The following is a 13,659-nucleotide window of genomic DNA, read 5'->3' as shown; positions in this document are numbered from 1 at the left end:
CTTCTCAGCGATACACTTTCATAGGGACCGTTTTCTCCAAGCTAACGGCTAATGTAGCCAGGAGTCAAACCACATGAACACAATCACACACCTCCCCATTGTTTTAACAGACTTAGTTTCCAGATAAACAAACTTAAAACATTAGGCTGGCCAGTAATGAGACTCACCGGTGCAGGGCAGACGGAGCAGCAGCTCAGCCGTTTATCAGTTCAGTGAGTCAGACTACGCATTGCTCCTCCCGCCAAGCACTGAACGATTCAGTGAACAAATCTTTTGAACGAATCTTTTTAATGAACTGATTCTAGTGATTCAGTAACATCTAAAGAACTGCTTTGCCCATCACTAGTTCACAGAAACGTGGGGCTGTTCCCTGCACTCGATTACTCTGTTCTATCTGACATCGACACATCGAGTCTGAAGATCAGTGACAGAAGGCGGAAACACGGAAGTGCAGTTAGCACACAGCACAGCAGGCTAGCTTTAACCCCACCATCCTGCGACACTACAGCCTGTTCACCTGACGTTACAGCAAGATGCCTGAAATACAGACACCAAGGTAAGAGCACTGAACACTGTACTGTATCACTGTGACACGTCACGTTACATGTTTGTGTATAATTCAGTGAGGTCACCCGGTGTTCCTGGTTAACGTTACACCGAGTTCACAGTTAGCTAGGACATGTCAAACACACAGCTAGGTACACGTTAACGTGTTTGTCGAAGTCACTCATTAACTCCAGCTCTTTGTTACATGACTACAAGGCTGAAGTGACACTGTAACCCTCCGTTTATTACAACGTAATTAGCAAAGAAGCTAATTATGCTGTGGTTACACTGTGATAGCAACGTTACTCACAGTTCCCACAGTGTTTGGCACACTGTCCCTCTCCATTGACTTGCTGTTGGTCTGATTTATTTATATACCTTGAAATATATGTCATATCCTACATGTTATACAATACTTAAATGGTGTCAAACATCTAATTTGATCTCAAGTATGCCGGACCAGTTATATATATGATATGTATAATATAACAATATGTTATATATAATAAAAAAAATATATAATTACATACACCAATCAGCCAAAAATGCAATGTTCTCCTGGGGATATTTTGGTTCAGACATTCATGAGGATGCCACTTGATGCGTTCGCCCCACCTGAACACCTCTACAAATCAAGTACCCCTCCTCATGGCTGCAGAACTCCCCGATGTCAGTGGCCCCCCAGCAGGAAAATGAGCCACGCCATACCTCAAAAACTGCTTAGGAATGGCCTGAGGAGCGTGACAAAAAGCTCAATGTGTCGACCTGGCCTCCAAATTCCCCAGATCCAAATCTGATCGAGCATCCATGGGACATGCTGTTACCTCAGAGGTACCCCTAATCCACCATGAGGCCTCCCTTGTCTCTGGCATGTCAAGGCATGGACACATGACCTCTGGAAGGTGTCCTGTGGTGTCTGGCACCAGGGTGCTGGCTTCAGATCATTTGAGACCTGTCAGTTGTGAGGTGGGGTACCAGCACGTCCCTAGATGCTCCATCAGATTGTGGGAGATTTGGAGGCCAGGTCGACACCTTGAGCTTTTTGTCACGTTCCTAAACAGTTTTTGTGGTGTGGCATGGTGCATTTTTCTGCTGGGGGGCCACTGCCATCAGGGAGTAACGTGGTGTTTGGGTGGGTGGAGGGCGTCAAGTGGTATCCACATGAATGCCATGACCAACGGTTTCCCAGCAGAACATTGCACTGTAACAAAATGATCAATGTTACTCACTTCACCTGTCAGTGGTTTGAATGTTTTGGCTGATCAGTGTATAAATAATAACACCTTAACATCTCCCATCTGCTTTAGCCTAAAGAAGTGCACTCTTAAAACATTCATCCATTTACATAACAGACAATTAACAGCCTGAGGTGTCTTAAGAAAAATAAGTGCAGTTTCAACCATATGTCTCAGTTTTTCCACATTCAGTCAACTACTCACTGTCATTACATGTGCATTTTTCCATACATTTATTCTCCTGTGCATTAATGCTGGTGTCACCTCAACAAACCAAAGTGGAAGCTATTAAGGATGCAGGTTAAGTTATATCCTGTCATACAACCCAGTTAGAAATCTAAAGTTTTGGCAGTGCCTTAGCAAAAGTGTCCCACACATTACTGTTTTTCTTTGGTACTGAAGCTACTGATTGACAGTATTATGCACAATGTTAAATATGTCCATGGTGATTATTCATCGTTTGTCAGAGAACTGTATTCTCATCAGACTGGAAAAGTCTCCAAAGCAGCATTTTACTTAAAGCAGGCTACTCACTGTATAACTTGCTTCTAAAACCTGACACCTCTTAGTCTTCACAAGTGCATCAATATTAGGTGTGCGAAGTCTTCCATCAGGCCGGATTGGACCCTTTGGTGGGCTGGTCCTGACCTGTAGGTCGTACATTTGACACCCCTGCTATACCTAATATTTATTTCATGCTACATTATTGCTAATATTATATACTACATTATAGCAGAGGTGGGATAAAGTCATCATTGTTTTGCAAGACACAAGTAATTCTCAAGTCTTTTGTACTCAAGTCACAGGTCAAGACTTACAAGTCCCAAGTCAAGTACCAAGCCCTACACTTTGAGTTTAGAGTCCCAAACAAGTCAGAATGCACCCTTTGCAAAAAAAAATATAATGCCATTTTCAAAAATCATGAATGCTTTTTGTTGTTACATCTCAGTCTATAATTTTCTGCCTGCACATTTTGCATGGGTACAAAGTTTTTGCACATTAAGGAACTTAACTTTAGTATCATTTTTCCAACTGGCGCTCAATTAACGTCGGGTCTGACTTGAGTCCAAGTCATGTGACTTAAGTCCATACCTCTACCATAGGGTACTTTAATATACTGTACCATATGATACCATATTACATTTCATATTCTGTTATACTGCTGTATTTAAGATATTATTGTGTTATTATTATTACTACTACATAACACTGTCTTACCACATCGTATACTATATTATATTTCTATTTTGCCATATTAATACAGACAGCACCAAGTATCATTAATTAATCACGGTATTCTGGTGTGCACTGTTTACCTATTATACTAGACTTGCTGCTATTAATCAAACTGTGTTGCTTTACCTTGTGAGTTTGTCTGTAGTTACTCTTTTAAAATTTATATTTTCACTTCTCTTATACTAGTTGTATGTACTGTCTTTGTGCTGCTGCATTATACTGATAAAATCATTACTGATAAAATTATTTTTAAGATAATAAGAGATCAAGAGATATGCGTATGTAATATTATGCCAGCAGAATAAAAATGTTTCACAAGATATTCAGTAGATCAGTATCTGTGGTCATGTTCTCAGTCCCAAACATATCTTATCCAGGTCATGTCATCTGCTAATTCAGAAATCTTGAGGAGCAAATATTTCTGGGAACACAGAAAATTGTAGATCAATATTGATATACAGGAATTGACAATATAGACACAACTGATTATCCATGTAACAGTTTGGCCACAATTTATAAATAATTGTGTTATTTTCATCCATCTAGCGTAATTATTAGAAGTCCTAAAATATGTTGCTTCAGTCATGAAAAACACCTGAATTTCACCTCTAGGGAAAAGGTGAAGGCTGCTTTATCTTATCTCAAACTTCATTTAAAATGCACTGCTATCCTCTTGAAGAGCTGTTTATGGACCACCAATGCAGTCAGTGTTCTGGAACTTTGTTGTGCAGCAGCACCTTCTTCTCAGCTGGCTGACAAGTGCATAAAGATGGTGACATAGTTGATTTAGCTGAGAGTGGCTGTTTTGATGTTTAGATAAATACACAGACTGTGAACCAGGCAGTGGAGGTGTAAAATGTGGAGGCCACAGTCTTGATGCACCTTAATCCATCTGTGAAAGTGATAATTGAGTGGGCTTTGTGTTGTGTGTCACCTCAGAGCTGGCGACAAGTGGGTGGTACTCACACATTGTAATATGAAATTGACAAGGGGGAACACACACTTCGATCCAGTGGAGAAATCCATAAGAAAAAATATGTACTCCTACAATATATGAAAAAGAATCAAGTATCAAAGTAAATGTTTGATCAGTGATTGGTTTGTCTTTGGCAACCATGTACTTTTCTGTACCGTTTTTTTATCACTTTCTTCTATCACTAACCGTACCTTCTCATTCTCATGCCTTTGCCTTCACCATGTCAAGGATTCAAGCCATTTACACCAGTGCTAGTGATGGACTGGAGGGGTTCAAGGCACATGCTGTGTTCCAGGAAATCGACAAGAAGCTCCAGGAGGTGATTACATGACTTACATTTGGCTGGGTGATATGGTCTATTAGTAATATTGCCGTATTTTTAGACTTTGTCGCAATACATGAAATCTTGATGTTTCGATATGTCCTTTAAACTACTGCGGACTACTAAAATACTAAACTCTAAATAAACTACAGTTAGAAGAAAGTAGCCTACTGTTATAATCAAGTTCAATAACATACTCTTATTGTAAAATTAAATAAAATACGGTTATAACAAAGCTAAATAAGAAAGTTTTATAATGAAATCAAAGCGGGATTACTGGTGCTTTAATTCTGAAGCATCCAGCTCGTCTCGGGCCAGAAATGTTGATATTTTTGCTTTGAACTTGAAGCTTTTGGTAAACATTTACTTGTAAGCAGTTAGCAGAAAGTTAAACTTTTACCCCAGAGCTGTGTAAACGTGAGGATTTATTCCCTGTGAGCTGGAAACAAACTAACAGCTCTCCAGTTAATATATTAAAAACATTTACAAGTTGCACTGGTGCTCCCTTGCCACAAAATGTGACTAATAGTTGCGGTCTGGCGCCCTGCAAACACAACACACTCCTTGTCTGCGGACAGTATCCTATAACTTGTTAAAAGTTGAACTGTTACAGCGGCAGCGTTAAACGTGACGATTTATTCACTGTGAGCTGGAAACAAACCAACAGCTCTCCAGTTCATATATTAAGAACATCTGCAAGTCAAACAGGTGCTCCATGGTTGCAAAATGCGACTAAATAGTTGCAGTCTGGAGCCCTACAGGTACAAATGACGTAAGACGCATCATGTTTGCAAGTCTTTTCTTTTTTAACCTCTTTTGGTGTCCATGAGAGGAAGAGCATTAAAGGAGAGAGTGAGAGGATGGAAATACTCAAGCGAATCTAATACTGGTGGGTTAAAAAAAAAAAGTCGTAACAATTTATACGCGATGTTCACGAAATTGTCATTTTATACATCTCAAATGGAAGAAGCCACGATACATCGAGTATAATTGATATATCCTCCATCCCTACTTACAGTAGGAGACAATATTGTTAATCCCAGATCTCTCAATATATTATTATCACTTTTCAAGGACTTTTATTTCAGTATTTCTTTTTACAAAGGCAGCTCTGTAGTCTTGTTTTAATTCATTTGTAGCACACATATAGGTTTTTGTAAGCATTTATCAGTCCGTCTAATCATATACAGTGCTTATAAATCAAATACATTTTCAAGTGACTTAACAATCTGTACAACATAAGACACCCTCTGTCCTTTGACCCTTGATTCTGAAAATAAAGATAAAAATGGAAGAAACCTCGGGAAGAGCAAAGGTCAGATCCCTTTCCAAGGACGGACAAACATGCACTCTGTGCCATATGGCAACATGGGACTTTAGCCTCATGGTGGCACATTTGGATCACTTCCCAAACTGTTGTTTCATGGTATAAAACTAATATCAAGCTTATGTTGATTCAATCAGACAAATGGCTTCCTCCAAAAGTCAGTGTTTTTAAGCAGTTACCTTTATGTGACCTCAATCATACCAGATGCATCTTGAGCCCGCCGGCAGTGCTGTCTATGTAATGAATGGGATTTGTCATCAATGAGAAAATGGCAACAGTGGAGCACCCTGGATACTTAGTGACATGGTTTAGTGTAATATCTCAGGCAACTGATGAGACAAACAGATTCAACATTTTAGCTGCACAGCTTGTTTTCAGTGAGAGAATCTGTTGTCCTACTTTTCGATTTCCATGTTAGTTAAACGTTGTCAGAGAAGTGAGAGAGTAAGATAATATAGCCTGAGGAAGAGCGTCAGCTTGAAATATGTTGCCTGTGTAGACTGCAAATTTCCCTGGCAAGTTTTCTCGTAAACAAAGTTTCTGTTTACACTTAGTGTTTGTCACCAAATTGTGTGTATCCCTGAGGTCTAACAAATGTGTTCAATGCATTTTCCTGCCCATAAAACATTTGCAAAGTCATTTTGTTTGTTATTTTACAATTTCAAGCCTGCATAGTTTATACCCATGTTTTCCTCCTAACAGTTCTCTTTTTACCAGCCCTGCCAGAGGTGAAAATCTCCACAGAGTGCATTCAATATCTTTGTGGTCTATGCTTGTAGAGCACTTTTACGTGCAACTTTTCATGAACCTATAAGACATTAACCTTGCATTCACATGAGCCATTATTACTTTGTGCTATGTTTAGGACTGAACATGTCACAATAAAATTGCTGCTATAGGGACTAACATCATCACACATTAATAAAATGAGGCTTATTGAATCCACAAGAGTCTCTGCTCTCCAGTTTTACCCAATTCATACAATTCCAAGACTGTTTAAGGAACCCAGTGTGCAGAAATGTTCAAATAAAATAAGGCAAACTGCATGGTTTTTGCCCCAAAACTACAAGGGACGAGCATAAAGTGGGCGTGTCTGTAAAGAGGAGACTTGTGTGTACACAGAACCCAGTTTCATTCAGCTAGCATGATGTGGTACGTGATACCAATGGATTCCTTAGGGTTTCTGATTTCATATGATACCAGTATTTTCACTCTAGCTTCAAAGCTCAGCCCGCTACAGCCTCTGAAAGACAGTAATGTCAGCTAAGGACGCCGTCATCCCTGCAGAGGGAAGAATCTAATCCTTCCTCTGAACGCCTCATTTCTTTTTTTATCTGGAGCTTTCACCCTAGAAACTTTTCTTAGACGCCTCTTAGGATTACCTGACATACTCCTTGCTCCTGCTCCATTGCCATGGCCTCTACATCTCTTTGCCCCCTTTACCTCCTGCTGATTGATTGATTGATTTAAATGCATCACTCATAACAAGTCAACATGGAAACAGTAGGGTTAACATATAACAAATTCATCACAGTTGGGGGGTTTGAACCCCAGGGGTGCAGTAGCCCCTCTGTGTGGAGGTCGCCTGTTCTCATTGTGTAAGCGTGGGTTTTCTGCAAGTGCTCTGGCTTCCTCCCGCAATCCAAAGACACACACGTTAGGTTGGCTGTAGGTGTGAATGTGTCGGCCCTGTGAGAGTCTGGCGACTTGTCCAGGGTGACTGCTGGGATAGGCTCCAGCAGGATCAGCGGTTACAGAAAATGAAAACAATGAATCACAGTTGGGGGTATAAGTGAAACAAAATATCCATGAAGATGTTTTTTAAAACTTCCAGTACATTTTTGGCCTCAGAATAACCCATGAACATGGCTTTTAACTCCATGAACTACTGACACTCTTATTTTCATATACAGATATTTACTGTGTGTGTGTTTAAAACGTGTCCTTATACAAACGAAAACTGATCCAATTCAAATTTTGCAAAATGTTTTTCATAAAAGTGTCCTTAAATATGTACAGTATAGTGTCATATGTGAAAGTATGGTCTTTCCGAGTAGCATAACCTATCCTGAAAGGAGTCATACATGCCCTGCCTAGCTAAATGACTGTGCTACAAGCTTGTAAATGTAGATAGTACAGTTCCCCCAACACCTACCTATCACTAAATCCCCTGTGTCCATTGAACAGGAAGGGGAGCAGTTTGTGAAAAAGATCGGGGGAGTGTTCGCCTTCAAAGTAAAGGATGGCCCAAATGGACAGGAGGCGACTTGGTATGTGGACGTGAAGAACGGTAAAGGCTGTGTTCACAATGACACAGGTGAGAAAACTCAGGGGAGGTTATAGTGACATGTAATCATATTCAACTGTGAGTGAGAAAGAAGTTTCAAAGTCAGTGTTTTTCTGCTCTATGTGTGCTTTATTAGACTTCTACCTTCAAACTTAAAATACCTGTAAGTCACTGAGTAAATATCTCTGAGATGCATGCTCCTATTTTTGTACTCAGTGTACCTCCTGTGTCTCTGCCCTGCAGCTAAGAAAGCAGACTGCACCATTTCCATGTCAGATACAGACTTGTTGGCCTTGATGACGGGGAAGATGAACCCACAGACTGTGAGTATTCAAGCTCAGTGTGGTTTGAGTGAACTTGTTTGCGTGTAGTGTTTGTCTTCTCAGGTCAAAAGTGTGTGCGAGTGTTAGGACTGTACCTGTCTTATCCCTGGTGTCCTGCACAATGTCCTGGCTTTTTTCCTGCACTTCATTTGATGTGTCCTGTCCAATGATTCTCAGAAAAAGTGGAACAGATTTGTTTGCCAGTTGGATGTAGTACTGACGGGATGTGATGTTAGCGCCTGGGTGAAATTAAGAGGGAACACTGTGCTGCGTTATTGGCTGATTGTGCCAATTTACTGCCCTCAGATGAGAGGTCAAAGAGCTGCTGCTGTGTGGTGAAAGAACATAATACAGATTTCCTGCTTGTAGCCTGAACAGGAGAGAGCTGACAATAAAATGACGTATATTTCATGCCTGACTTTAAAATAAAACCTGATCTGTGTGCAGAAAAAGAGCAGAAGGCAGATGTTTCAGCCTCCGTCAGAAGCAGATATTCTTTAACATGATAGTGTGCTTTCAGCAAATCCCATGATACGACCAGAGACAACAATGAATTGATCCGACTAACAAGCAACAAGAGCGCCATTGTTTCAGCAACGATTAAAAACACATCTGCCTTAAAAAACACACTGTAGTTTATTTTGACTCAATCCCACACACGCACCATCACGCTGCTGGAAATACTCATAAAAGCATTAAATGTGAATCAGTCAGAAGCAGATGCACTGTTTGCTCCTGTTTGCTTGATAAAAATTACAGAGCTCAGCTTTTATGGGAAATTAGAGCCTTTTTTTGTTTTAAAAACGTAAACTATATATTTGTTTTTAAAGATGTTCAGCAGGAACAAATGGGCTTGAGCCTGCGAGCCAGAGACAGGCTGGGGAAGTTGGAGAGGAGAGACGGGCTGATAGATTGTTGTTTTTGTCTTTTCATGGGATTTGTTGACGGTAAGAAAAATTACAAATAATGCAAGCCATTTCCTTCAAGATGAGTCTCAATATGGGCATTTAGAGCAAAAATACTAGTCACTGGGAACGAGGGGTGTAATGGTTCATGAAACACAGTAGTGTCACAGTTTGGTTTTCGATGAGGGGTGGGTGAAAAAATTGATACGGCATAGTTTCGTGATATTTTTTGGGGCAATATTGTAGGATTAGTTCAAGAAATCGTTCAGTTCGTAATGTGTACCGAACCGTCACCTCATCCTGAACGGTACAAGTACATGTATTGTTACACCTCTACTGGGAACTATTCGACCAAGGCGGCTGTGGCTCAGGAGGTAAAGCGCGTCGTCCACGCATCAGAAGATCAGCAGTACCTTTGAGCAAGATACTGGACCCCAAATTACTCCCGATTGCTGTTCCATCGGTGTGTGAGTGGGTGCGAATGGTTATTGAGTAGCAGGTGGCACCATTTATGGTAGCCTTGGCCGCCAGTGTGTGAATGTGTGTGTGAATGTGATGTTTTCCTGTTCCTGAACACTGGGGACTAAATGGAAAAGTAACAGCATGCGTGCAACACCAGAAACATGATGCTACCCAACACTGAACGCATGGAACGGGACTCTCAGCCTTGTGTTGCACATTCAATGAATTCTAACTCCATCACATGAACCACATCATCTGCCAGTTCTGGTTTCTCATTCCCACCAACACTGCAACTCATTTCCATGTATTTTTTGTGTCACACTCGTTTAACCATTTTCACACAATGAAAACAAGGGAAAATACATTATTATTAACAGCCATGTAAATGGTTTGATTTTTTAATTTATTGAGCATTCAGAAATCATGACCCATTCCTAAGATATACACGATGAGGGTTAATAAAATAAAGTGACTAACAGTTGTTCTGGCAGCCCATAATTCTGAAGCCCCAGAAGTCTGAAAAATATATGCTTGAAAGCCGATTTGTACAACAGCCCATTATCCCAAACACCAATTGCTCTCAAGGGCTGTTTCTCTGAGTGTGCTCTCCCAAACAGAGGCACATGCAGGGTTCCCACGATCATGGAAAACCTGGAAAAGTCATGGAATTGCACACTCTCCTTTTCTAGGCCTGGAAAAGTCATGGGATTGCTAAAATCCTTGAAAGTTCTGGAAGAGTTATGGTATTTTGTTGTGTGTAATGAAATTAATTGTTACCGTAATCTTTTGTGGATAACATTTCAAAAGTAGGGATACAAGCACACAGAAAAAAAATAATATTCAGGGGAAATAATTGCGTAATTTTTCAAAGAATTACTTCCAACTACGGCAAAGGCATGACCTGTCCTACTTTGCGTTTGACAGGCTAGTACTCATTACCTTCATTGGCTGGGTTGGTTAGGTTTAGGCATGAGGAGTAGGGACACATTCACACTAGTGCTATTTGGTCCGCTTTAAATGAATCCTGGTCTGTTTCCACGGATAGTTCAGTTTGTTTGGAGTGGTGTGATCGCTCATTCGAACTCTGGTGCGCACTAAAGGAGCGATCCCTGGTTAGCTTGAAAACTGGGGGTCTCGGTTCACTTGCAAGTGAACCCTGGTGTGGTTCGCTTTCAGTGGGAAATGCAAACAGACTATCCAGCGAACCAAAGAGATGAAGTGATGTAGATTGCAGTGCATTTTGGGTGGAGAAAAAACAAGGCCAACAGCGCGAACCGGGAAAAGCAGAGGTAAAAAAAGAAAAAATTGGAAAATGTCCCGTGGGCAGACGTGGAGTAGTGAGGAGGTGCAGTTTGGTGTTGCTCCATTGTTTTTGTGGTGACCAAGCCGGCTGAAGGGGATGGATTTATGTTTTCGGTCCTGACCAATCGGTGAGCCGGGTTTTCTTCTTCCTCATGCTTTTTTTCCTCCTGGTCAGTGGTCGTTTCGGGCAATACCGCCCCCAAACGAGCAGCTGTTGTAACTGCGTGACGTTGTCCAGGCAGTTTGGTCCGCTTTAAAAAGTGCAGTGTGAAAGTGAACCGAACCAAATGAAGGTGTGAAATATTTCCTGCATTCCCTGCCCAATCGAACCGAGTCCCCCGGACTATCCTGGTGTGAATGCGCCCTAAGATCAGTTAGGGTTCGGTAAGAATGTCAGGGTAAGCCAGTCAGAGGTTAAGAAGGGCATTATTCTGTTTAATAATTAGCCACGTGTAGTGTGTAGCTGTTTTCAGAGAAATGGCCTTTGGAAGCAGTGGTAGTTTGTTTCCAGGATAACGGATTGTTGTACAAATGGGTTTTTCGGACTATTGAGGCTTCAGAATTATGAGCTGTTGAAGTAACAGCATGGCACCATGTAATAATTTCAGCTGGACACATGAACGTATTTAGTTTTGACATTGGTGATGCAGAACAGTCTGCTTTTCTCTCTCTCTTTTTTGCACGCACATTATTTTTCAGTGCGTGATGAATCAGCCCTGTCTTGATTTTCATGCCATATTTTCCAGCTCTGAATTATTATGTGCGAAAGCAGTGAATCATGAGGCCCACCAAGTTCATTTGTGCTGCGAGAGTGATGCGATGACACACCTCTGTGCAATCATTCCAAGGCCATTTACAGTAATTACATGTATCAGGAATCCCTGGAAAAGCCATCAGTGCACTGTGTTTGTGTCATTGAAGGACAGCAGGGCACGCTCCACAGTTTTTCCGCTGCTTTATCGTACATCACTCAGAAATTTGGACAGGTTGACATTTTGCATGATGTTTTTAATTCAGAAGCAATATTTATCATTTCAGTCCTTCCATTTCTGCCACATGAAAAAGTTTTCGTTTTCCTTCTGAGAACTTTAATATTCTAAGAATGTATTGCCTCCTGCACTCCTGTCGACAAACATCCATCTCTCTGACTCAACCCGCTCTGTGCCTGTGTGCCATGCAGTTTCCTGACATTTCATAAGCTGTTGTTGCCGTTGCCCCACTTTCTCTGGGTTGAGTTAATCTCTCACGGTAACTCTTAAAACTAGCAGCATGTAGTTCTCTCCAATTCAGACTGCGGCATACTTCAGATTCAGATCTGTCTGCATGCGTAACATTTTTTCACCCTCTCTGCTTCACAGGCGTTTTTCCAGGGCAAGCTGAAGATCACAGGGAACATGGGACTGGCCATGAAGCTTCAGAGCCTGCAGCTGCAGCCGGGCAAAGCCAAGCTGTAGATGAGATGCCGGAGCTCGCTGTAACTACACCTCTGAACACTGAATAGAGTTACCCATGAAGAATTTAAAAGCAGGTCTGGTGTCAGATAAATGTTAAAGGTTCTCATCACAGGACTGAACCACTTCTACTAGTGACCTCACTGACGGGGCAGGGGATTAGTCAGCAGCCTCGCCAATCTAACTGGAGAATAAGATAGATGGACAGATAATTAATTCTCTAATAAGGTTCCTCATGATGATACTGTCAGTACACTAGAGTGGAGGCAGGTGCCCCCTACTTATATATCATACTACTATATATGAATAATGTCCAATTTTCAATAATTTCCCAATGTCTGTTGCTAAAGAAATCTTTCTTTGAGTGTATTGTGTCTGAAAATCTTTTGAGTAGTTTAGATTGATGTAATTTTCCACAATCATGGACACGACAGTCTAAGTGCCTCCTCGTCTCAGACAGTTTGCTCTAAGGTTTTTAGCCAGCAGCATAGAGATGTTTTTCACTGTGGCCGCCTAACGTTTTAACAGAGGGAGAGGGGGGGGTCGTAATTTTCTGCTGAACTATCATTGTATGAATCCCTAAAGATTTCTACTGAATAAATTTTGCTGCAGCGTCCACTGGGTGCTCCCGACTTGAGTCTGTGTTTCTTCAGCAGTGATTGTTTCTAGCACACAGTGCTGACTTTATGTTTCTAATAATCTTTTAAGACGTAAACAAAAAAAGCCAGAGCAGTTTATTTGTAAAATGGCACATAAAACTTAACAACACGCTGGCCCTTATTTTAAACATGAAGTCTTCTTGACTTTTATGATTAAACTGCAATGCTGAGTTTATGGATGTTGGAATGGAAATATTGGCCCGATGTACAACACGGGCATCAGTGTTTATTCCGTGTGAAGGGTAGATGTTAACTTTACGTGATCACATGATCCTGGCTCCACAGGATATCGTGTTGTCTGCAAACCATGAACATGTTATATTTTTATGTGTATATGTATCATCAGTTTTTCTGAAGTGATGTAGTATATGAGCTGACTTCATCATCAGGAGGAGGAGGGCGTGGTGGATGGCGTGACACGAGACACATGACAAAACTGGTTGTATTTTATTGAGTCATTGTTGTGTTTCCAGCAATTTTTAGCCACCAAATGTGGCTGTTTTTTAGTGACCTGTCGCTGTGCCTCCACCGAAGATAATGCCACAAAAGCCACTGTTTTTTACAGAGACATCGCTTGTTTGCTGCTGAGATAGTGCCACAAAAAGGGTTTGTTTTTTACTCAGACGTC

The 13,659-nt window shown here is 41.1% G+C and overlaps 1 protein-coding gene across 1 annotated transcript; it reads left to right on the top strand.

Annotated features, from left to right (window-relative positions):
- Positions 1–398: 398 nt before the first annotated feature.
- scp2b (sterol carrier protein 2b) lies at positions 399–13,009 on the top strand. The gene is made up of 5 exons (XM_050055527.1): positions 399–556; positions 4,222–4,312; positions 7,830–7,959; positions 8,173–8,252; positions 12,280–13,009. The coding sequence occupies exons 1-5, from the start codon at positions 534–536 to the stop codon at positions 12,373–12,375; spliced, it is 420 nt and encodes a 139-aa protein (XP_049911484.1). The 5' UTR covers positions 399–533; the 3' UTR covers positions 12,376–13,009.
- The last annotated feature ends 650 nt before the right edge of the window (positions 13,010–13,659 follow it).

Source organism: Epinephelus moara, chromosome 10 (assembly GCF_006386435.1).
Source record: "Epinephelus moara isolate mb chromosome 10, YSFRI_EMoa_1.0, whole genome shotgun sequence".
Taxonomy (NCBI): Eukaryota; Metazoa; Chordata; class Actinopteri; order Perciformes; family Serranidae; genus Epinephelus; species Epinephelus moara.
The sequence above is the reverse complement of the archived record's forward strand: the minus strand, read 5'-3'. Positions and strand labels throughout refer to the sequence as shown.